Below are 24676 nucleotides of genomic sequence, written 5' to 3'. Positions count from 1 at the left end.
AAACCACTTATTAATCCACATACTAAACCAGTCATTAATCCACATACTAAACCAGTCATTAATCCACATACTAAACCACTTATTAATCCACATACTAAACCACTTATTAATCCACATACTAAACCACTTATTAATCCACATACTAAACCAGTCATTAATCCACATACTAAACCAGTCATTAATCCACATACTAAACCAGTCATTAATCCACATACTAAACCACTTATTAATCCACATACTAAACCAGTCATTAATCCACATACTAAACCAGTCATTAATCCACATACTAAACCACTTATTAATCCACATACTAAACCACTTATTAATCCACATACTAAACCACTTATTAATCCACATACAACCACTTATTAATCCACATACTAAACCACTTATTAATCCACATACTAAACCACTTATTAATCCACATACTAAACCACTTATTAATCTATATATTAAATTTAATTATATTATCTCACATACTTAATCACATTTTAGGGTCTCTTAAACCAACATTATTTTAGTCAGTTAAAAGTCTGAAATGTGTTTCTGCTCTGATGTTTTTGGAAGTCATAACAGACGTCTAATTTCAGAGATAAACAGCTTAGACCTGAAATTCCTAATATGGGCATGGCATGGACTACAGGATGACCTTGGGGGTCTATGTGTGTCCCCTGGTGTGTTGATGTTGGTGTAAGTGGGGATCTCAGAGTGTCTTCATGCAGCCCTGACAGTGTGAGCACTCTGAGCTGTGGCTGCTGTGCAGGCTTGAGTCTGGGAGTGTTTCTCACGCGAGTGTTATTCCGCTCAGCTTTGAGCTCTGCGATCTCCTCCTCTCTCTCCAGCAGCTGCTCACGACACGTGTTCAACTCTTTAGTCAGGACAGCAAACTCCTGAAACATAAACACAAGCGTAAACAGCGTAAACAGCGTAAACATGCGTCGTCAGGTAAACATTATCACTGCTTTTATTACTGAAACATCAACTGAGGCACAGAAACACACTAGTTCAGTGCCTGAGTGAAGGTAGAGATCTTATTGGTAAAGTATTACATAAATTAAGGTTTTCGTGCCCGACTTCGTGTTAAAGCACAAAGGCTTGCTTAAGTTCTTAAGTATCAAAATAGAGGCACTGTGAGATTCTAACAGCCCAACGTTTCTCCTCGTGTCTTAAACACCGGAAACAACACGGCGGCTTTTTCTCTCCTTCTGAAATCCTGTTGTCCGAGGTGCCTGGGTCTATTTACCACTGCCAAGCTTCAGCTGGACGTTTGGTATTTAATGGAGGTGTCTAGTGAGTTTCTGAGGCAGGACTATTGGCAGTTTAAGTGCTCATCTGAGGCAGGACTATGGTCAGTTGTAGAGCTCATCTGAGGCAGGACTATTGACAGTTTTAGTGCTCATCTGAGGCAGGGCTATTGGCAGTTTTAGTGCTCATCTGAGGCAGAACTATTGAGTTTTAGTGCTCATCTGAGGCAGGACTATTGGCAATTTTAGTGCTCATCTGAGGCAGGACTATTGACAGTTTTAGTGCTCACCTGAGGCAGGGCTATTGGCAGTTTTAGTGCTCATCTGAGGCAGGACTATTGGCAATTTTAGTGCTCATCTGAGACAGGGCTATGGTCAGTTGTAGAGCTCATCTGAGGCAGGACTATTGACAGTTTTAGTGCTCATCTGAGGCAGGGCTATGGTCAGTTGTAGAGCTCATCTGAGGAAAGGGTATTGGCAGTTTTAGTGCTCATCTGAGGCAGGGCTATGGTCAGTTGTAGAGCTCATCTGAGGCAGGGCTATTGGCAGTTTTAGAGCTCACCTGAGGCAGGGCGATGGAGAGTTATAGAGTTCACCTGAGGGAAGTCTATGGGTAGTTTTAGAGCTCACCTGAGGCAGGGCGATGGAGAGTTATAGAGTTCACCTGAGGGAAGTTTATGGGTAGTTTTAGAGCTCACCTGAGGCAGGGCGATGGAGAGTTATAGAGTTCACCTGAGGGAAGACTATGGGTAATTTTAGAGCTCACCTGAGGCAGGGCGATGGAGAGTTTTACAGTTCACCTGAGGGAAGTCTATGGGTAGTTTTAGAGCTCACCTGAGGCAGGGCGATGGAGAGTTATAGAGTTCACCTGAGGGAAGTCTATGGGTAGTTTTAGAGCTCACCTGAGGCAGGGCGATGGAGAGTTATAGAGTTCACCTGAGGGAAGTCTATGGGTAGTTTTAGAGCTCACCTGAGGCAGGGCGATGGAGAGTTATAGAGTTCACCTGAAGGAAGTCTATGGGTAGTTTTAGAGCTCACCTGAGGCAGGGCGATGCAGAGTTATAGAGTTCACCTGAGGGAAGTCTATGGGTAGTTTTAGAGCTCACCTGAGGCAGGGCGATGGAGAGTTTTAGAGTTCACCTGAGGGAAGTCTATGGGTAATTTTAGAGCTCACTTGAGGCAGGGCGATGGAGAGTTATAGAGTTCACCTGAGGGAAGTCTATGGGTAGTTTTAGAGCTCACTTGAGGCAGGGCGATGGAGAGTTATAGAGTTCACCTGAGGGAAGTCTATGGGTAGTTTTAGAGCTCACTTGAGGCAGGGCGATGGAGAGTTATAGAGTTCACCTGAGGGAAGTTTATGGGTAGTTTTAGAGCTCACCTGAGGCAGGGCGATGGAGAGTTATAGAGTTCACCTGAGGGAAGTCTATGGGTAGTTTTAGAGCTCACTTGAGGCAGGGCGATGGAGAGTTATAGAGTTCACCTGAGGGAAGTCTATGGGTAATTTTAGAGCTCACCTGAGGCAGGGCGATGCAGAGTTATAGAGTTCACCTGAGGGAAGTCTATGGGTAATTTTAGAGCTCACCTGAGGCAGGGCGATGGAGAGTTATAGAGTTCACCTGAGGCAGGGCGATGGAGAGTTATAGAGTTCACCTGAGGGAAGTCTATGGGTAGTTTTAGAGCTCACCTGAGGCAGGGCGATGGAGAGTTATAGAGTTCACCTGAGGGAAGTTTATGGGTAGTTTTAGAGCTCACCTGAGGCAGGGCGATGGAGAGTTATAGAGTTCACCTGAGGGAAGTTTATGGGTAGTTTTAGAGCTCACCTGAGGCAGGGCGATGGAGAGTTTTAGAGTTCACCTGAGGGAAGTTTATGGGTAGTTTTAGAGCTCACCTGAGGCAGGGCGATGGAGAGTTATAGAGTTCACCTGAGGGAAGTTTATGGGTAGTTTTAGAGCTCACCTGAGGCAGGGCGATGGAGAGTTATAGAGTTCACCTGAGGGAAGTCTATGGGTAGTTTTAGAGCTCAGCTGAGGCAGGGCGATGGAGAGTTATAGAGTTCACCTGAGGGAAGTCTATGGGTAGTTTTAGAGCTCAGCTGAGGCAGGGCGATGGAGAGTTTTAGAGTTCACCTGAGGGAAGTCTATGGGTAGTTTTAGAGCTCAGCTGAGGCAGGGCGATGGAGAGTTTTAGAGCTCACCTGAGGCAGGGTGATGGAGAGTTATAGAGTTCACCTGAGGGAAGTTTATGGGTAGTTTTAGAGCTCACCTGAGGCAGGGCGATGGAGAGTTATAGAGTTCACCTGAGGGAAGTTTATGGGTAGTTTTAGAGCTCACCTGAGGCAGGGCGATGGAGAGTTATAGAGCTCATCTGAGGCAGGGCGATGGAGAGTTATAGAGCTCACCTGAGGCAGGGCGATGGAGAGTTTTAGAGCTCACCTGAGGCAGGGCGATGGAGAGTTATAGAGCTCACCTGAGGCAGGGCGATGGAGAGTTATAGAGCTCACCTGAGGCAGGGCGATGGAGAGTTATAGAGTTCACCTGAGGGAAGTTTATGGGTAGTTTTAGAGCTCACCTGAGGCAGGGCGATGGAGAGTTATAGAGCTCATCTGAGGCAGGGCGATGGAGAGTTATAGAGCTCACCTGAGGCAGGGTGATGGAGAGTTTTAGAGCTCACCTGAGGACAGGGCGATGGAGAGTTATAGAGCTCACCTGAGGGAAGTCTATGGGTAGTTTTAGAGCTCACTTGAGGCAGGGCGATGGAGAGTTATAGAGTTCACCTGAGGGAAGTTTATGGGTAGTTTTAGAGCTCACCTGAGGCAGGGCGATGGAGAGTTTATAGAGTTCACCTGAGGGAGTTTATGGGTAGTTTTAGAGCTCACCTGAGGCAGGGCGATGGAGAGTTATAGAGTTTCACCTGAGGGAAGTCTATGGGTAGTTTTAGAGCTCACTTGAGGCAGGGGCGATGGAGAGTTTATAGAGTTCACCTGAGGGAAGTCTATGGGTAATTTTAGAGCTCACCTGAGGCAGGGCGATGCAGAGTTATAGAGTTCACCTGAGGGAAGTCTATGGGTAATTTTAGAGCTCACCTGAGGCAGGGCGATGGAGAGTTATAGAGTTCACCTGAGGCAGGGCGATGGAGAGTTATAGAGCTCACCTGAGGCAGGGCGATGGAGAGTTATAGAGTTCACCTGAGGGAAGTTTATGGGTAGTTTTAGAGCTCACCTGAGGCAGGGCGATGGAGAGTTATAGAGTTCACCTGAGGGAAGTCTATGGGTAGTTTTAGAGCTCACCTGAGGCAGGGCGATGGAGAGTTATAGAGTTCACCTGAGGGAAGTTTATGGGTAGTTTTAGAGCTCACCTGAGGCAGGGCGATGGAGAGTTATAGACTTCACCTGAGGGAAGTTTATGGGTAGTTTTAGAGCTCACCTGAGGCAGGGCGATGGAGAGTTATAGAGTTCACCTGAGGGAAGTTTATGGGTAGTTTTAGAGCTCACCTGAGGCAGGGCGATGGAGAGTTTTAGAGTTCACCTGAGGGAAGTTTATGGGTAGTTTTAGAGCTCCCCTGAGGCAGGGCGATGGAGAGTTATAGAGTTCACCTGAGGGAAGTTTATGGGTAGTTTTAGAGCTCACCTGAGGCAGGGCGATGGAGAGTTATAGAGTTCACCTGAGGGAAGTCTATGGGTAGTTTTAGAGCTCAGCTGAGGCAGGGCGATGGAGAGTTATAGAGTTCACCTGAGGGAAGTCTATGGGTAGTTTTAGAGCTCAGCTGAGGCAGGGCGATGGAGAGTTTTAGAGTTCACCTGAGGGAAGTCTATGGGTAGTTTTAGAGCTCAGCTGAGGCAGGGCGATGGAGAGTTTTAGAGCTCACCTGAGGCAGGGTGATGGAGAGTTATAGAGCTCACCTGAGGGAAGTTTATGGGTAGTTTTAGAGCTCACCTGAGGCAGGGCGATGGAGAGTTATAGAGTTCACCTGAGGGAAGTTTATGGGTAGTTTTAGAGCTCACCTGAGGCAGGGCGATGGAGAGTTATAGAGCTCATCTGAGGCAGGGCGATGGAGAGTTATAGAGCTCACCTGAGGCAGGGTGATGGAGAGTTTTAGAGCTCACCTGAGGCAGGGCGATGGAGAGTTATAGAGCTCACCTGAGGCAGGGTGATGGAGAGTTTTAGAGCTCACCTGAGACAGGGCGATGGAGAGTTATAGAGCTCACCTGAGGGAAGTCTATGGGTAGTTTTAGAGCTCACCTGAGGCAGGGCGATGGAGAGTTATAGAGTTCACCTGAGGGAAGTCTATGGGTAGTTTTAGAGCTCACCTGAGGCAGGGCGATGGAGAGTTATAGAGTTCACCTGAGGGAAGTCTATGGGTAGTTTTAGAGCTCACCTGAGGCAGGGCGATGGAGAGTTATAGAGTTCACCTGAGGGAAGTTTATGGGTAGTTTTAGAGCTCACCTGAGGCAGGGCGATGGAGAGTTATAGAGCTCATCTGAGGCAAGGGCGATGGAGAGTTATAGAGCTCACCTGAGGCAGGGCGATGGAGAGTTTTAGAGCTCACCTGAGGCAGGGGCGATGGAGAGTTATAGAGCTCACCTGAGGCAGGGTGATGGAGAGTTTTAGAGCTCACCTGAGACAGGGCGATGGAGAGTTATAGAGCTCACCTGAGGGAAGTCTATGGGTAGTTTTAGAGCTCACTTGAGGCAGGGCGATGGAGAGTTATAGAGTTCACCTGAGGGAAGTCTATGGGTAGTTTTAGAGCTCACTTGAGGCAGGGCGATGGAGAGTTATAGAGTTCACCTGAGGGAAGTTTATGGGTAGTTTTAGAGCTCACCTGAGGCAGGGCGATGGAGAGTTATAGAGTTCACCTGAGGGAAGTTTATGGGTAGTTTTAGAGCTCACCTGAGGCAGGGCGATGGAGAGTTATAGAGTTCACCTGAGGGAAGTCTATGGGTAGTTTTAGAGCTCACTTGAGGCAGGGCGATGGAGAGTTATAGAGTTCACCTGAGGGAAGTCTATGGGTAATTTTAGAGCTCACCTGAGGCAGGGCGATGCAGAGTTATAGAGTTCACCTGAGGGAAGTCTATGGGTAATTTTAGAGCTCACCTGAGGCAGGGCGATGGAGAGTTATAGAGTTCACCTGAGGCAGGGCGATGGAGAGTTATAGAGCTCACCTGAGCAGGGCGATGGAGAGTTATAGAGTTCACCTGAGGGAAGTTTATGGGTAGTTTTAGAGCTCACCTGAGGCAGGGCGATGGAGAGTTATAGAGTTCACCTGAGGGAAGTCTATGGGTAGTTTTAGAGCTCACCTGAGGCAGGGCGATGGAGAGTTATAGAGTTCACCTGAGGGAAGTCTATGGGTAGTTTTAGAGCTCACCTGAGGCAGGGCGATGGAGAGTTATAGACTTCACCTGAGGGAAGTTTATGGGTAGTTTTAGAGCTCACCTGAGGCAGGGCGATGGAGAGTTATAGAGTTCACCTGAGGGAAGTTTATGGGTAGTTTTAGAGCTCACCTGAGGCAGGGCGATGGAGAGTTATAGAGTTCACCTGAGGGAAGTTTATGGTAGTTTTAGAGCTCCCCTGAGGCAGGGCGATGGAGAGTTATAGAGTTCACCTGAGGGAAGTTTATGGGTAGTTTTAGAGCTCACCTGAGGCAGGGCGATGGAGAGTTATAGAGTTCACCTGAGGGAAGTCTATGGGTAGTTTTAGAGCTCAGCTGAGGCAGGGCGATGGAGAGTTATAGAGTTCACCTGAGGGAAGTCTATGGGTAGTTTTAGAGCTCAGCTGAGGCAGGGCGATGGAGAGTTTTAGAGTTCACCTGAGGGAAGTCTATGGGTAGTTTAGAGCTCAGCTGAGGCAGGGCGATGGAGAGTTTTAGAGCTCACCTGAGGCAGGGTGATGGAGAGTTATAGAGTTCACCTGAGGGAAGTTTATGGGTAGTTTTAGAGCTCACCTGAGGCAGGGCGATGGAGAGTTATAGAGTTCACCTGAGGGAAGTTTATGGGTAGTTTAGAGCTCACCTGAGGCAGGGCGATGGAGAGTTATAGAGCTCATCCTGAGGCAGGGCGATGGAGAGTTATAGAGATCACCTGAGGCAGGGTGATGGAGAGTTTTAGAGCTCACCTGAGGCAGGGCGATGGAGAGTTATAGAGCTCACCTGAGGCAGGTGATGGAGAGTTTTAGAGCTCACCTGAGACAGGGCGATGGAGAGTTATAGAGCTCACCTGAGGAAGTCTATGGGTAGTTTTAGAGCTCACCTGAGGCAGGGCGATGGAGAGTTATAGAGTTCACCTGAGGGAAGTCTATGGTAGTTTTAGAGCTCACCTGAGGCAGGGCGATGGAGAGTTATAGAGTTCACCTGAGGGAAGTTTATGGGTAGTTTTAGAGAGCTCACCTGAGGCAGGGCGATGGAGAGTTATAGAGCTCATCTGAGGGCAGGGCGATGGGAGAGTTATAGAGCTCACCTGAGGCAGGGCGATGGAGAGTTTTAGAGCTCACCTGAGGCAGGGCGATGGAGAGTTATAGAGCTCACCTGAGGCAGGGTGATGGAGAGTTTTAGAGCTCACCTGAGGACAGGGCGATGGAGAGTTATAGAGCTCACCTGAGGGAAGTCTATGGGTAGTTTTAGAGCTCACTTGAGGCAGGGCGATGGAGAGTTATAGAGTTCACCTGAGGGAAGTCTATGGGTAGTTTTAGAGCTCACTTGAGGCAGGGCGATGGAGAGTTATAGAGTTCACCTGAGGGAAGTTTATGGGTAGTTTTAGAGCTCACCTGAGGCAGGGCGATGGAGAGTTATAGAGTTTCACCTGAGGGAAGTTTATGGGTAGTTTTAGAAGCTCACCTGAGGCAGCGCGATGGAGAGTTATAGAGTTCACCTGAGGGAAGTCTATGGGTAGTTTTAGAGCTCACTTGAGGCAGGGCGATGGAGAGTTATAGAGTTCACCTGAGGGAAGTCTATGGGTAATTTTAGAGCTCACCTGAGGCAGGGCGATGCAGAGTTATAGAGTTCACCTGAGGGAAGTCTATGGGTAATTTTAGAGCTCACCTGAGGCAGGGCGATGGAGAGTTATAGAGTTCACCTGAGGCAGGGCGATGGAGAGTTATAGAGCTCACCTGAGGCAGGGCGATGGAGAGTTATAGAGTTCACCTGAGGGAAGTTTATGGGTAGTTTTAGAGCTCACCTGAGGCAGGGCGATGGAGAGTTATAGAGTTCACCTGAGGGAAGTCTATGGGTAGTTTTAGAGCTCACCTGAGGCAGGGCGATGGAGAGTTATAGAGTTCACCTGAGGGAAGTTTATGGGTAGTTTTAGAGCTCACCTGAGGCAGGGCGATGGAGAGTTATAGACTTCACCTGAGGGAAGTTTATGGGTAGTTTTAGAGCTCACCTGAGGCAGGGCGATGGAGAGTTATAGAGTTCACCTGAGGGAAGTTTATGGGTAGTTTTAGAGCTCACCTGAGGCAGGGCGATGGAGAGTTATAGAGTTCACCTGAGGGAAGTTTATGGGTAGTTTTAGAGCTCCCCTGAGGCAGGGCGATGGAGAGTTATAGAGTTCACCTGAGGGAAGTTTATGGGTAGTTTTAGAGCTCACCTGAGGCAGGGCGATGGAGAGTTATAGAGTTCACCTGAGGGAAGTCTATGGGTAGTTTTAGAGCTCAGCTGAGGCAGGGCGATGGAGAGTTATAGAGTTCACCTGAGGGAAGTCTATGGGTAGTTTTAGAGCTCAGCTGAGGCAGGGCGATGGAGAGTTTTAGAGTTCACCTGAGGGAAGTCTATGGGTAGTTTTAGAGCTCACCTGAGGCAGGGCGATGGAGAGTTTTAGAGCTCACCTGAGGCAGGGTGATGGAGAGTTATAGAGTTCACCTGAGGGAAGTTTATGGGTAGTTTTAGAGCTCACCTGAGGCAGGGCGATGGAGAGTTATAGAGCTCATCTGAGGCAGGGCGATGGAGAGTTATAGAGCTCACCTGAGGCAGGTGATGGAGAGTTTTAGAGCTCACCTGAGGCAGGGCGATGGAGAGTTATAGAGCTCACCTGAGGCAGGGTGATGGAGAGTTTTAGAGCTCACCTGAGACAGGGCGATGGAGAGTTATAGAGCTCACCTGAGGGAAGTCTATGGGTAGTTTTAGAGCTCACCTGAGGCAGGGCGATGGAGAGTTATAGAGTTCACCTGAGGGAAGTCTATGGGTAGTTTTAGAGCTCACCTGAGGCAGGGCGATGGAGAGTTATAGAGATCACCTGAGGGAAGTCTATGGGTAGTTTTAGAGCTCACCTGAGGCAGGGCGATGGAGAGTTATAGAGTTCACCTGAGGGAAGTTTATGGGTAGTTTTAGAGCTCACCTGAGGCAGGGCGATGGAGAGTTATAGAGCTCATCTGAGGCAGGGCGATGGAGAGTTATAGAGCTCACCTGAGGCAGGGCGATGGAGAGTTTTAGAGCTCACCTGAGGCAGGGCGATGGAGAGTTATAGAGCTCACCTGAGGCAGGGTGATGGAGAGTTTTAGAGCTCACCTGAGACAGGGCGATGGAGAGTTATAGAGCTCACCTGAGGGAAGTCTATGGGTAGTTTTAGAGCTCACCTGAGGCAGGGCGATGGAGAGTTATACAGTTCACCTGAGGGAAGTCTATGGGTAGTTTTAGAGCTCACCTGTGGCAGGGCGATGGAGAGTTATAGAGTTCACCTGAGGGAAGTCTATGGGTAGTTTTAGAGCTCACTTGAGGCAGGGGCGATGGAGAGTTATAGAGTTCACCTGAGGGAAGTTTATGGGTAGTTTTAGAGCTCACCTGAGGCAGGGCGATGGAGAGTTATAGAGTTCACCTGAGGGAAGTCTATGGGTAGTTTTAGAGCTCACCTGAGGCAGGGCGATGGAGAGTTATAGAGCTCATCTGAGGCAGGGCGATGGAGAGTTATAGAGCTCACCTGAGGCAGGGCGATGGAGAGTTTTAGAGCTCACCTGAGGCAGGGCGATGGAGAGTTATAGAGCTCACCTGAGGCAGGGTGATGGAGAGTTTTAGAGCTCACCTGAGACAGGGCGATGGAGAGTTATAGAGCTCACCTGAGGGAAGTCTATGGTAGTTTTAGAGCTCACCTGAGGCAGGGCGATGGAGAGTTATAGAGTTCACCTGAGGGAAGTCTATGGGTAGTTTTAGAGCTCACCTGAGGCAGGGCGATGGAGAGTTATAGAGTTCACCTGAGGGAAGTCTATGGGTAGTTTTAGAGCTCACCTGAGGCAGGGCGATGGAGAGTTATAGAGTTCACCTGAGGGAAGTTTATGGGTAGTTTTAGAGCTCACCTGAGGCAGGGCGATGGAGAGTTATAGAGCTCACCTGAGGCAGGGCGATGGAGAGTTATAGAGCTCACCTGAGGCAGGGCGATGGAGAGTTTTAGAGCTCACCTGAGGCAGGGCGATGGAGAGTTATAGAGCTCACCTGAGGCAGGGTGATGGAGAGTTTTAGAGCTCACCTGAGACAGGGCGATGGAGAGTTATAGAGCTCACCTGAGGGAAGTCTATGGGTAGTTTTAGAGCTCACCTGAGGCAGGGCGATGGAGAGTTATACAGTTCACCTGAGGGAAGTCTATGGGTAGTTTTAGAGCTCACCTGAGGCAGGGCGATGGAGAGTTATAGAGTTCACCTGAGGGAAGTCTATGGGTAGTTTTAGAGCTCACTTGAGGCAGGGCGATGGAGAGTTATAGAGTTCACCTGAGGGAAGTTTATGGGTAGTTTTAGAGCTCACCTGAGGCAGGGCGATGGAGAGTTATAGAGTTCACCTGAGGGAAGTCTATGGGTAGTTTTAGAGCTCACTTGAGGCAGGGCGATGGAGAGTTATAGAGTTCACCTGAGGGAAGTCTATGGGTAATTTTAGAGCTCACCTGAGGCAGGGCGATGCAGAGTTATAGAGTTCACCTGAGGGAAGTCTATGGGTAATTTTAGAGCTCACCTGAGGCAGGGCGATGGAGAGTTATAGAGTTCACCTGAGGCAGGGCGATGGAGAGTTATAGAGCTCACCTGAGGCAGGGCGATGGAGAGTTATAGAGTTCACCTGAGGGAAGTTTATGGGTAGTTTTAGAGCTCACCTGAGGCAGGGCGATGGAGAGTTATAGAGTTCACCTGAGGGAAGTCTATGGGTAGTTTTAGAGCTCACCTGAGGCAGGGCGATGGAGAGTTATAGAGTTCACCTGAGGGAAGTCTATGGGTAGTTTTAGAGCTCACCTGAGGCAGGGCGATGGAGAGTTTTAGAGCTCACCTGAGGGAAGTTTATGGGTAGTTTTAGAGCTCACCTGAGGCAGGGCGATGGAGAGTTTTAGAGTTCACCTGAGGGAAGTTTATGGGTAGTTTTAGAGCTCACCTGAGGCAGGGCGATGGAGAGTTATAGAGTTCACCTGAGGGAAGTTTATGGGTAGTTTTAGAGCTCACCTGAGGCAGGGCGATGGAGAGTTATAGAGTTCACCTGAGGGAAGTCTATGGGTAGTTTTAGAGCTCAGCTGAGGCAGGGCGATGGAGAGTTATAGAGTTCACCTGAGGGAAGTCTATGGGTAGTTTTAGAGCTCAGCTGAGGCAGGGCGATGGAGAGTTTTAGAGTTCACCTGAGGGAAGTCTATGGGTAGTTTTAGAGCTCAGCTGAGGCAGGGCGATGGAGAGTTTTAGAGCTCACCTGAGGCAGGGTGATGGAGAGTTATAGAGTTCACCTGAGGGAAGTTTATGGGTAGTTTTAGAGCTCACCTGAGGCAGGGCGATGGAGAGTTATAGAGCTCATCTGAGGCAGGGCGATGGAGAGTTATAGAGCTCACCTGAGGCAGGGCGATGGAGAGTTATAGAGCTCACCTGAGGCAGGGCGATGGAGAGTTTTAGAGCTCACCTGAGGCAGGGCGATGGAGAGTTATAGAGCTCACCTGAGGCAGGGCGATGGAGAGTTATAGAGTTCACCTGAGGGAAGTTTATGGGTAGTTTTAGAGCTCACCTGAGGCAGGGCGATGGAGAGTTATAGAGCTCATCTGAGGCAGGGCGATGGAGAGTTATAGAGCTCACCTGAGGCAGGGCGATGGAGAGTTTTAGAGCTCACCTGAGGCAGGGCGATGGAGAGTTATAGAGCTCACCTGAGGCAGGGTGATGTAGAGTTTTAGAGCTCACCTGAGACAGGGCGATGGAGAGTTATAGAGCTCACCTGAGGCAGGGCGATGGAGAGTTTTAGAGCTCACCTGAGGCAGGGCGATGGAGAGTTTTAGAGCTCACCTGAGGCAGGGCGATGGAGAGTTATAGAGCTCACCTGAGGCAGGGCGATGGAGAGTTGTCTCTGCAGTGAATCTTTCTCGTGGCTGAGTTCTCGCAGGCGGAGCTGGGCAGTGCTCAGTGTTTCCTGCGTGTCCCTCAGGCTGTCCAGCAGACGCTCTCTCTCTGCTAGCATGCTGACCATTACGCACTCTAGTCCACCACCCTCAGCCCCGCCCCCTGTCCCACTCGCGGCCACACCCCCTCCACGACCATCCTCGGAGATGGTGGGCATCACTTCGCACATCATCTTGACAGAGTGTAGGAATCTCCCTGGTTCCCTGGCTCTGATGTCTTCAAGACTACCTGAAGTCCCCTTGGCTTGTAGGTTCTAAGCAAGTACGCTGAATTAAAAAGTGCACCAAAAAAAATAAGGGTCACTTATTTTGAGTTTCTGTTGGTTGTTTAGGTTCCAGTGCTTATGACGAAACAAGCAGGCATTATGTTGCAAAGCTCTAATTGTCTCTAATGATAGAATAAATGAATACACATGTAACCATGGCAACGGATGGGCTGCGCTAGATTATAGCACATCCAGGCCATGTTTTTAAAAACTGCTCGTCATTTCTACTACTAGCCATGTGTTGAACATGGCTGAGAAAGACTATTCCACAAGTCTGTGTGTGCCCGTATTGCTGAGTAGAGTCTGTGACTGGCCGAAACAGGAGTGCTTGAAGTTAGAGGACGGAGAGCCAGGACTGGTCACTGCTGGGAGCTAAAAGACAGAAAACAACAACAAAAGAAGCTTTTCAATGAAATCTAAACCACAGAGTTTGACACCAGCTTGATTAAACGTGGGATATTAACTCTCACTTTCCACACAACTGTATCATTTCTGTTCAGTGAACTATGCAAGAGCAATACATTGTTCCTGTGTTTTCCTGGAGATGAACAGGTGATTTCCTATCAACACACAGCACATACATACACATATGCAGTGACCTCCATGGATGTCGATTTTTACCGTTTTACTTCACCTGCAGAGCTCATAGCAGACACGTCTGATCTAGAGTGAGACAGTCAGTATAGTCACGAAACAATCACAACACTGCTGATAACCCAAACTCACTTCCATATATCTATCGTCCAACCCCAACACATACTTCCACTTTCCACCAGCCCACGTCAGACAAGCTTTAGCCCAGAAAAGTCGGCGGTGTTTCTGGACGTGATTCATAAATGCCTCCACTTTGTGTTGTAGGGTCTTAATTTGCACCGGTGGAGGCAGCGACGAACTGAGGGATCGAAGATCATGGGCACTCAGTATTCCACCTAGAGATTCCTCAGGATTTCCGGAATCTTTTGATAACGTTATAGACGGAAAATGGTGAAACCCCTTGATTATATAAACATATAAACATAAATATAGGTTGAGAAAAGTTGTTTTTAACCTACTGAATTCTGCAGTTTTAAGACAGTGAGCCTTTAACGAACGATCAATCACGGCATCACCTGTTCCTATTCGTCTGCTTGCCTGTGCATTTCAGAACAAGCTGCCCCTGTCCCATGTTTTTTGGAATGAGCTGCAGGCATCAAATTTGGAATGAACATAAATTTACAAAAACCAATAAAGGTGATAAATATAACACTTTTCTCTGCCCTCGTTTCAATTAAAGATCTGTAAAGAACAGTTTACAAGTAATTGCTTTCTGTTTTAATTTGCTTTTTCCTACGGTCCAAACTATTTTAAAGATCCAAAAAATCTTTATATCTCATCTTTCAGGAGTGGTTCACAGAAATAAACACATCAGCACCTTTAATACGATTAGAAATTCCAACGCAAAATCTTAAAATTACATAAAAACATAAATTAAATGTGTGGTTCCCAGTTCTAGATAACCTTACCGAGTCAGAACCGCTCACAGTGGTGGTGATGGGAACCAGACGTCCCTCTAAAAGCTCCTACAGAAAGTTCCTACATGAACTGGTTCTGAATTCACTGCCTGATGGCTGAGACGCTGTTTTATGAGAGTTTAGAGAACTTCAACTCCATTCATGGTGGAGGGAGACATGCAGGGCGCTGTGCGGCAAAATAGTCCCTAAAGGAAATTTCACCTCAATTAGCTGGATGCACCATTACCTTTCTAATATTTGGTTAAGCATCTTCGTGTCTCGATAAACTTCATCAATCCTATCAGGTCAGGATTACAGCTGTCCCTCTCAGAGAGTTCCTGTCCAGTCTAGTCCACTCTTCCACAGATCAGCTCAGGGGTGCTGTGAGTTAGATCAGATTAAGGTCTCTAAATCTGATTAAGGAGCTGATAAAGAGGCTGGATCACAGCTCAGTACTCAGATTTCTCACTTCAGTAAACTCTCACTCTGATTTCTTTCCTTTCTCTCAGTCTGAGCATGTGTGAAAATAGAGCGCCACTAAAGGAAAAAGTGTAAACACACTGACACAATCTGATTGACTGCCGTTATCAGGAGATTACATGTAAATGCACTGAACCAGTTAGTGACTGTTATCGGATAATTAGGTGAATATACACGAGCTCACAGACTATTGGAATTGAGGTCTGGTGATTTTGCTGGCCAGTCAAACTGTCCTAGTGTTAAATCATGTCTGTACTGGTCACATACAGACACCCTACAGCCGTCGTCCTGGAACACAGGAGTATCAGTGTATTCTAAGTATTCTACTTAGACATGAAGCACAAAGTTAGTGCATGAGTGGACTAGAATGGACAGGAACTGTTTCAGAGAGACTGCTGTAGTCCTGACCTGACAGGACTGGAGCTGTTATTAAGGCTAGGAGATGCTTAACCACACATTGGAGAGGAAATAACATAAATGTCCAGGGAGCTCATTATTTCTGATTTTCCACTATTTTCCATCATCAACATTCCATATAAGACTCATGTAGGTTCTCTGGTGGTTCTGGATGGTAAATAAAGTGTCTATATCTGTGTTGTAGTCATGGCGACTGGTTCCCATTACCACCACTGTAAAGACGTCTGAGTCTCTACAACCAACCGTTTCACATTAATCCACTCTGAATTCATTTGCTTAAGATCCCAAATACTGAATTAAGCAGACAATTGGAAAAATCAGTGGAATTGCCCTTTAAGAAGCTTCTTAAATTCCATTATGCACCATAAAATCACTAATTTACTGTAACCATCCATGTGTTTTTTCTTAGTTGGAGGCACTGGATCAGCGTTTGATGGTCCTGGTCCTACACAATGCTTTACTAGCTTTTCTAGCTGAGTGGCACTGAAGGCCATGCTTGCCTGGATGTAAATGAAAACACTGAACTCAACAGTCCAAACACGTCCACTTTTTCACATGGAATCAATGGTAATGCATCTCTTTTAGTAAATCTACCAGAGCTTTTCACCCAAAGACACCACAGCCCTGACCAGGAGTCCACCAGAGCTAAAGTGGCTGTAGCAGTTCCACCCAACCAGAATCTGTTCAGGTTAGGGGTGACAATACGGTACAATGATGCTTGTGTATTGCATATTCTGACATAAAGCTATAAAAAGCATTAACATGTTTGCTTGCTGTGCTACTCTAAATCTAATTAAATCTGACTAATCACGCTCAAACATGCAGCCAATTAGGCCTGTCAATTAAACAGGATAAATTCAATTACATAATCAAATTGTAAAAAAAGAGGTTTGATTGTGAAAAGAAACATCTGATTACAAAAAAGCAGCTTTACCAACTGTCTGCCTCGCAACCGGCATGGGTCACTGAACGCACTGCATGATGGGCAGGAGTCACGCATCATCACTTTCATGATTTCGTGATATAAAACGAAATGTAGCTCCAGCTGAAATGTGACCGCACGGTAATGACGGCAGAGTTCACGCTCCAACTCAACCGCAGAGAGAGGGTGTAAAATTCTTCAGAGCAGGTGGGAAAATTGTGGAAGCTTGCGATAAAGTTGCAGGCGAGCTATGTGAGCTACAGTTAGCCTACCATTTCAGCACTAGCAATCTGAGGGCACGTCTCAAAACATACACACCAATAGCTCCAACTCAGCTCCTCCTCAAGTTCACGCTCCCCTTTATTATGAATAAGTGACCCTTATTAGTCCCACAACGGGGAAATTTCACCTCCACGTTTAACCCGTCAGTGCAGTGAAACACCACATACACACTAGTGAACACACACTCTAGGGGGCAGTGAGCACACTTGCCCGGAGCGGTGGGCAGCCCAATCCGCAGCGCCTGGGGAGCAGTTGGGGGTCAGGTGTCTTGCTCAAGGACACCTCAGTCATGGACTGTCAGCTGAGGGGATCGAACCGGCGACCTTCCGGTCACAGGGCCGGTTCCCTGACCTCCAGTCCACGACTGCCCTTAAAACCACATCCATGCAGCATTAAAAGTTAAAAAGTCTTATGGCTTGATTTATTAGTCTAATTGGCGGCAACCTTTCAACAACATAGCTGCAGCGCTGTTTGTGCTGATTTCTTCTCAGTGAATTTGCACTCCTGGGGCCTGGATTCATGAAGACACTGCGAATTTGAGGGGGAACTAAAGTGGATGCAACACTCTTGCTGTACTGGTTTGCCCTCTTTTGGACAAAATGTGCAAAAATAGATATTCATATGGTCCAAGCCTTTGTTTCTTTTTAGAAGGAAGAACATCATTTTTGGCGAATGTTAACAGCCCCCAGCCTATGAGTGTTCTTTAAGTACAGAGCACAGACACATTATGCTCACAAAAGCACACTGTTTATCACAATTCATCATAATAATGTTCAAATAGTCATACTTCCCACCCCTAGGTCACAGATCAAGTCTATTTGGGCGTCTGATTCTATACAACTTTTACCTTCCCCGTGATTTGTAGCTCATGCTGGAGAGTGTTTATGTTGTGAACAGGTGAAATTGTTATCGTAACCCGAGATTTTTACTTATTTACAATATATGAAAAAGTTTTAGTGACCTTCTTTTGGCAGCACCCATCTCTCAACTTCGACAGAGTGGGTGGATAAGATGAAACTGAGGCCTGAGGCTAGTTATACTGATACAGTGACCCAGTGAGGCATAGACAGTGAAGAGCTACAGAACTTCGGCGCAGAGGTCTACAATTACCTGTCCAGCAAGAAAATAAGGAACGTTTTGCATAGTAACCACAGCGACTTCATGCGGTACAGCCAGGTCAGTACAGTGAAGCTGAACGTCAGGTGTGGGTAATGCTGAGGGACAGTGGAGTGGAGGGTTGCCTGTGCACTGCAGGGTTGGGGACGTCCTGCAGCCATGCAGAAGCTGTCTTGTGGAAGGCAGCGATAAGCTCAGATATGACCTCTGTTTATGAGCAAACGTGTCCTCTTTGGAAGATATTCCATTTTAAAGCCATGCACATTTTTACTAATCTGACGGTGCTTGGGCACACTAAATGGACAAAAGTATTGGGACACAGTTCTTAGTCACTGAATTTGAGATGTTTCATTCAGTCTCATTGCCACAGGTGTATAAAAGCCCCTAGCCAGCCTGCCTTTACACACATTAGTGAAAGAGTGGGTCTAAAGAATTAATTAGATTTTCACGATCAGCTGTGAGAGTATTACTGAAAAGTGGAAGCGTTTAGGAACCACAGCAGCTCGGCCACGAAGAGTCAGACCACGTAAAGGTACAGAGTGGGTCGCCGAGTTCTGAGGAGCACAGAGCACAGAGTTTAAACCTCCTCTGGCATCAACATCGGCACAGACACTGTGCCAGGAGCTTCATGGCAGGGTTTCCAAGGCTGAGCAGCTGCATGAAGCCTCATATCACCAAGTGCAACGCCAAGCGTTGGCTGGAGGGGTGTAAAGCGCCGCCGGACTCTGGAGCACTGTAAACGTGTTCTGTGGAGTGACCAATCAGCTTTTCTATGTGTCAACCTGATGGACAAGTCTGGGTTTGGCAAATGCCAGGAGAACGTTACCTGCCTGTCTGCACTGTGCCAGCTGTAAAGTTTGGTGGAGGGGGATGATGACATGGGGCTGTTTTTCAGGGGTTGGCCTGAGAATCTTGTTTCAGCACGAAGACATTGTGGACAATTGTACACTTCCAACTTTGTGGGGAGAGTTTGGGGACGCAGAGAGAGTTGGGGGTTGTTGGCATAACCTGCCAGCACCACAATATCATTAACCCTTCTCCTTTCATGGCATAAGCTACATGCAAGCAAACAGCCAAAATAAAGAGATCTCTAGACTTACACGGTTCCCATCAGTACCCGTAAGCATCAGATAAATAAACAATGTCATTCCACTCAAAACGCTCTTTATAGTTGTTATCAACTTCCTTATGGCAATCTGAGTTTGTTTATAGCCAACAGCTATATCATGTAATTAGGATGTTAAATTAGAACAAAGATTTGGTGGAAATCTGTAGTAATAAAGATGTTACAGCAGATTCAATCATGAGAACTCATTACATCTTAATACAGGTGTTTGTTCACTAGCAGATCTTGACCGCTCAAATATACCAGACGGGTAGACGTACTGCTCCAAACAGAGAAGAGCAGACTGGACGATGCAACGCCTATGTATGTATATCTGTGCTTCAAAACACGTTCCAAGAACACTTCTTCAGGTGTTGTTGTCCTCGAGCTCATGTTTGAATCACACAGTCCAAACCAAAACCAGTTAAACATTTCTCACTGAAATGCTCTGGCAAGCACTACTGAATTCTAGCATGCTGGAAACTAGAGGTCCAAAAACCCTCCTCTGGGTGTCACGCATTCAGCGAGGTCTGAAAGGGAAACAGACTTCATCTCCCAGAATGCTCGGGGAGATCGCGTGACAGATCAGGCGCACTCAGACTCCATCTTAGGAGAAAACTCTAACACCCAGGATTCCGAGGCTGATCACGTGGTTTCCCCACGCACCTATCAGCGTTCACAATCGCCCGTTTACTGAACTCTTTCACCTGAACTACTTTAGCCACAAGAGACTGGACTACTTAAGCTTGGACCTTCGTTTGAGTCATCGCGAGGTAGTCTCCATACAATCACTGAGCGTTTTCCTCCTATCGTGTTTTCCGTGTCCCGAGCTTTCGCTACGTTTAACCCGTTTCCGATTCCCGTCCTTCCCTTGTGTACTTTTGCTTTCTCGGATTCCTCTGTGTTTTGACTTTTTGGCCTGGACTCTGACTTCGAATTGTCTTTTTCCCCTTTGTGGATTTGGCTGGCTGTTGACTATTACAGCTTCGTATCCTATCATCTGCAAGCGTCTGGTATTCCGTCTGCACGTTCCACTGGGGAGGGTTTTTACTTTTTAGACCTGGATTACCCACCTCTACTGGAAGCCAATGGAAACAGTGAGGCATAAGGTGGCCCCACTGGATTTTCAGGAAAATCATGGCTATTATTGTAAATTCTGTCCTCTTTTCTGTCCCTCTAAGGGGCAGTCGGGGGCTGGAGGTCAGGGAACCAGCCCTGAGATTAGAAGGTTGCCGGTTCGATCCCCAGGGCCGACAGTACGTGACTGAGGTGTCCTTGAGCAAGACACCTAACCCTCAACTGCTCCCCGGGCGCTGTGGATAGGGCTGCCCACCTCTCCGGGCAAGTGTGCTCACTGCCCCCTAGTGTGTGTTTATGTGTGTGTGTGTGTTTGTGTTCACTAGTGTGTATGTAGTGCTTCACTGCACGGATGGGTTAAATGTGGAGGTGAAATTTCCCTGTTGTGGGACTAATAAGGGTCTCTTCGTTTTAATCTGTCTTGAGCCCTTACAAGCAGCTTATGATGGTAACGTACTAAAGCAACAGTTCAGATTTACACTGTTACCCTTCACCCCCAACATACAGTCAAAAAAACGGACATCACTGCTGCTCTCTCTTGCTGAACAAACGTGAAACTTAAACAGGTAAGATGAACTGAATGAGCTGCGTTGTTTCAGATGTTTGTTGGTCAGCACAACCTGGTATCGTGGACACTACGCGGCCAAAAGCATGTCGACACCTGGCCATCATATCTATATGAGCTTGTTGGACGTCCCATTCTAAAACCATGGGCGTTAATATGGAGTTGCCCTCCTCTGTGGCTCTAACAGCCTCCACTCTTCTGGGAAGCTTTCCCTGAGATGTAGAGAGTGTTGGTTGGAATTCGCTGTTTCCGGGTCGGTGTTCTGTTTTCTCACATGCTCAGACGGAGAGAAACGTACAGTGAAAAACCCCATCACTGAGCTCAGATCCAGCCTCTTTATCAGACCTCTTAATCAGATTTATAGACCTTAATCTGATCTAAGAAATCAGAGTGTGTGTTTGCATGACCAGTTAAATAATCAGATAACTGCTGAAATCCGATTCTGATCTGATTATTAAGTGCATGTAAATGTACCCCGTGTCTTTATGGAGCTGCTTTGTGCTCAGGGACTCAGTCCTGCTGGAACAGGAAAGGCTCTTGCCCAAACTGCTGCCCCAAAGCTGGAAGCTTAACTGTGTAAAATGTCTTTGTGCTGTAGCATCAACATCACCCTTCACTGGAACTGAGAGGCCAAACCCTGAGAAACAGCCCAGCCCATCATCCCTCCTCCACCAAACTTTACTGCTGGCTCTGTGTTCTGGTAGGTGATGTTCTCCTGACATCCACCAAACCCAGAGTCATCACCAGACTGACAGATAGAGAAGCTGGTTCATCTCTCCAGAGAACACGGTTCCACTGCTCCAGAGTCCAGTGGCGACACTTTACACCCCTCCAGCTGATGCTTGGCAGTGCACATAGTGATCTTAGGCTTGTGTGCAGCTGCTCAGCCATGGAGACCCAGTTCATGACGTTTCTGATTGACAGATCTTGTGCTGGCAGTTCGTAACTTTGTAGTGACTGATGCAGCAGAGAATAGGAGATAATTACAAGATAACTTCAGCACTCTGTGGTTTGAGTGGTCAACCACTTCAGGATTGAACTGTTGTTGCTCCTTAATACTTCCATTTCACAATAATAGCACTTACAGTTGTCTGGGGCAGATCTAGCAGGACAGAAATCTCACAGACTGACTTGAGGCAGAGGCAGCGCCCTATGACAGAGCCATGTTTACTGAGCTCTTCAGTGCGACCCTCTACTGCCTGTATTTGTCTATGGAGACTGCAAGGCTATGTGCTTGATTTTATACACCTGTTAACAATGGGTGTGGCTGAAACACCTGAACTCAATAATTAGGAGGGGTGTCCACATACTTTGGGCCATATAGCATATTTCCCTCTTGTTTTACTAATCCGCTGTGTGTTGTCTTTCCTGCTGGGCTGTGTTCCCTTATGTGTGCATCAGATCAAACTGAATACAGTAGCAGATCACAGTAAAAATGTAACAAATCAATTTTAGAATGATGGTGAAAATATGTTAATGCAAACATATCAAAGTGAAAAATGGTAACAGTTCAAATAAAAATGTAAAACAAAACCAACCAGACAACAGACCAAAATAAATATTGTAACAAATTAAAAAAAAAAAAAAACAGTAACAGACTGGAATGAAAACGTCTGGCAACATATCAAAATTGTGTATTGTGAAAAATTAAGTATTGTAACAAATAAAACAAATAAAAGCAAGATTTGTATAAATCTAGTTGAAAATGTCAACAAATCAAAGTGAACAGAGTAACATATCAGAGAAATTACATAACAAAATGTAACATAACATAAAAATACTAAAGTGAGAACAGATCCCAGTGAAAATGTATCAGATCAAACCAAAAACTGTAAGATTTCAAAATAAAATAAGAAAAATGAAACTAACTGCAACAAAACCTGCCATAATTCACTCAACAGTGCTTTAGAATCATTGATGTTACCAATGTTACAAATCTTGAGTGACAGCTACTGAGTCACCAGCTGAGTTACTGTTTACCTCTAATCTACAGCCTCTACCTCTAATCTACAGCCTCTTTACCTTTAATCTACAAGCTCTTTACCTCTAATCTACAGCCTCTTTACCTTTAATCTACCGCCTCTTTACCTCTAATGTACCGCCCCTTTACATCTAATCTACCGCCTCTTTACCTCTAATCTACAGCCTCTTTACCTTTAATCTACAGCCTCTTTACCTTTAATCTACAAGCTCTTTACCTCTAATCTACAGCCTCTTTACCTTTAATCTACAAGCTCTTTACCTCTAATCTACAGCCTCTTTACCTCTAATGTACCGCCTCTTTACCTCTAATCTACCGCCTCTTTACCTCTAATCTACCGCCCCTTTACCTCTAATCTACAGCCTCTTTACCTCTAATCTACCGCCCCTTACCTCTAATCTACCGCCCCTTTACCTCTAATCTACCGCCCCTTTACCTCTAATCTACCGCCCCTTTACCTTTAATCGACAGCCTCTTTACCTCTAATCTACCGCCCCTTTACCTCTAATCTACCGCCCCTTTACCTCTAATCTACCGCCCCTTACCTCTAATCTACCGCCCCTTTAACTTTAATCTACCGCCCCTTTACCTCTAATCTACTGCCCCTTTACCTATAATCTACCACCCCTTTACCTCTAATCTACCGCCCCTTTACCTCTAATATACTGCCTCTTTACCTCTAATCTACTGCCCCTTTAACTTTAATCTACAGCCTCTTTACCTCTAATCTACTGCCCCTTTAACTTTAATCTACAGCCTCTTTACCTCTAATCTACCGCCCCTTTACCTCTAATCTACCGCCTCTTTACCTCTAATCTACCGCCCCTTTACCTATAATCTACCACCACTTTACCTCTAATATACCACCCGTTTACCTCTAATCTACCGCCCCTTTACCTATAATCTACCACCCCTTTACCTTTACTCTACTGCCTCTTTACCTTTACTCTACCACCTCTTTACCTCTAATCTACCACCTCTTTACCTCTAATCTACCACCCCTTTACATTTACTCTACCATCTCTTTACCTCTAATCTACCACCCCTTTACCTTTACTCTACCATCTCTTTACCTCTAATCTACCGCCCCTTTACCTTTACCATCTCTTTACCTCTAATCTACCACCCTTTTACCTTTACACTACCGTCTCTTTACCTTTACTCTACCATCTCTTTACCTCTAATCTACCGCCCCTTTACCTTTACTCTACCGCCTCTTTACCTTTAATCTACCGCCCCTTTACCTCTAATCTACCGCCCCTTTACCTATAATCTACCACCCCTTTACCTCTAATCTACCGCCCCTTTACCTCTAATCTACCGCCCCTTTACCTCTAATATACTGCCTCTTTACCTCTAATCTACTGCCCCTTTAACTTTAATCTACAGCCTCTTTACCTCTAATCTACCGCCCCTTTACCTCTAATCTACCGCCTCTTTACCTCTAATCTACCGCCCCTTTACCTATAATCTACCACCACTTTACCTCTAATATACCACCCGTTTACCTCTAATCTACCGCCCCTTTACCTATAATCTACCACCCCTTTACCTTTACTCTACTGCCTCTTTACCTTTACTCTACCACCTCTTTACCTCTAATCTACCACCTCTTTACCTCTAATCTACCACCCCTTTACATTTACTCTACCATCTCTTTACCTCTAATCTACCACCCCTTTACCTTTACTCTTCCATCTCTTTACCTCTAATCTACCGCCCCTTTACCTTTACCATCTCTTTACCTCTAATCTACCACCCTTTTACCTTTACACTACCGTCTCTTTACCTTTACTCTACCATCTCTTTACCTCTAATCTACCGCCCCTTTACCTTTACTCTACCGCCTCTTTACCTTTAATCTACTGCCCCTTTACCTTTACTCTGTCTCTTTAACTTTAGTTTACCACCTCTTTACCTTTACCATCTCTTTACCTCTAATCTACCGCCCTTTTACCTTTACACTACCGTCTCTTTACCTTTACTCTACCATCTCTTTACCTCTAATCTACCGCCCCTTTACCTTTACTCTATCGTCTCTTTACCTCTAATCTACCACCTCTTTACCTTTACTCTACCGCCTCTTTACCTTTACTCTACCGTCTCTTTACCTTTAATCTACCGCCCCTTTACCTTTACTCTACTGTGTCTTTACCTCTAATCTACCGCCCCTTTACCTTTACTCTATCGTCTCTTTACCTCTAATCTACCACCTCTTTACCTTTACTCTACCGCCTCTTTACCTTTACTCTACCGTCTCTTTACCTTTAATCTACCGTCTCTTTACCTTTACTCTACCGCCTCTTTACCTTTACTCTATCGTCTCTTTACCTCTAATCTACCACCTCTTTACCTTTACTCTACCGTCTCTTTACCTTTAATCTACCGCCCCTTTACCTTTACTCTAC

At 46.4% G+C, this 24676-nt stretch overlaps 1 protein-coding gene across 4 annotated transcripts in view; it reads right to left on the bottom strand.

Annotated features, from left to right (window-relative positions):
• Nucleotides 1-24676, bottom strand: part of LOC108415563 (liprin-alpha-3-like) — an 80760-nt gene that overhangs the window by 53763 nt on the left and 2321 nt on the right. For 3 of the 4 annotated variants that reach the window (XR_005130082.1, XM_037536985.1, XM_037536983.1), the window contains exons 2-3: nucleotides 12489-13205; nucleotides 789-890 (exon numbers count right to left, since the gene is read on the bottom strand). Coding sequence is in view for 2 of the 4 variants with exons in the window: in XM_037536985.1 (XP_037392882.1) it covers nucleotides 789-890; nucleotides 12489-12740 (354 nt within the window). In the remaining 2 variants the exon portion in view is untranslated. Of the gene's footprint in view, nucleotides 1-788; nucleotides 891-4119; nucleotides 4137-12488; nucleotides 13206-24676 lie in introns of those variants that run through there. The other variant, XM_037536984.1, reaches the window with a different exon arrangement.

The sequence above is a fragment of the Pygocentrus nattereri genome, chromosome 3 (genome assembly GCF_015220715.1).
Source record: "Pygocentrus nattereri isolate fPygNat1 chromosome 3, fPygNat1.pri, whole genome shotgun sequence".
Classification (NCBI taxonomy): Eukaryota; Metazoa; Chordata; class Actinopteri; order Characiformes; family Serrasalmidae; genus Pygocentrus; species Pygocentrus nattereri.
The sequence above is the reverse complement of the archived record's forward strand: the minus strand, read 5'-3'. Positions and strand labels throughout refer to the sequence as shown.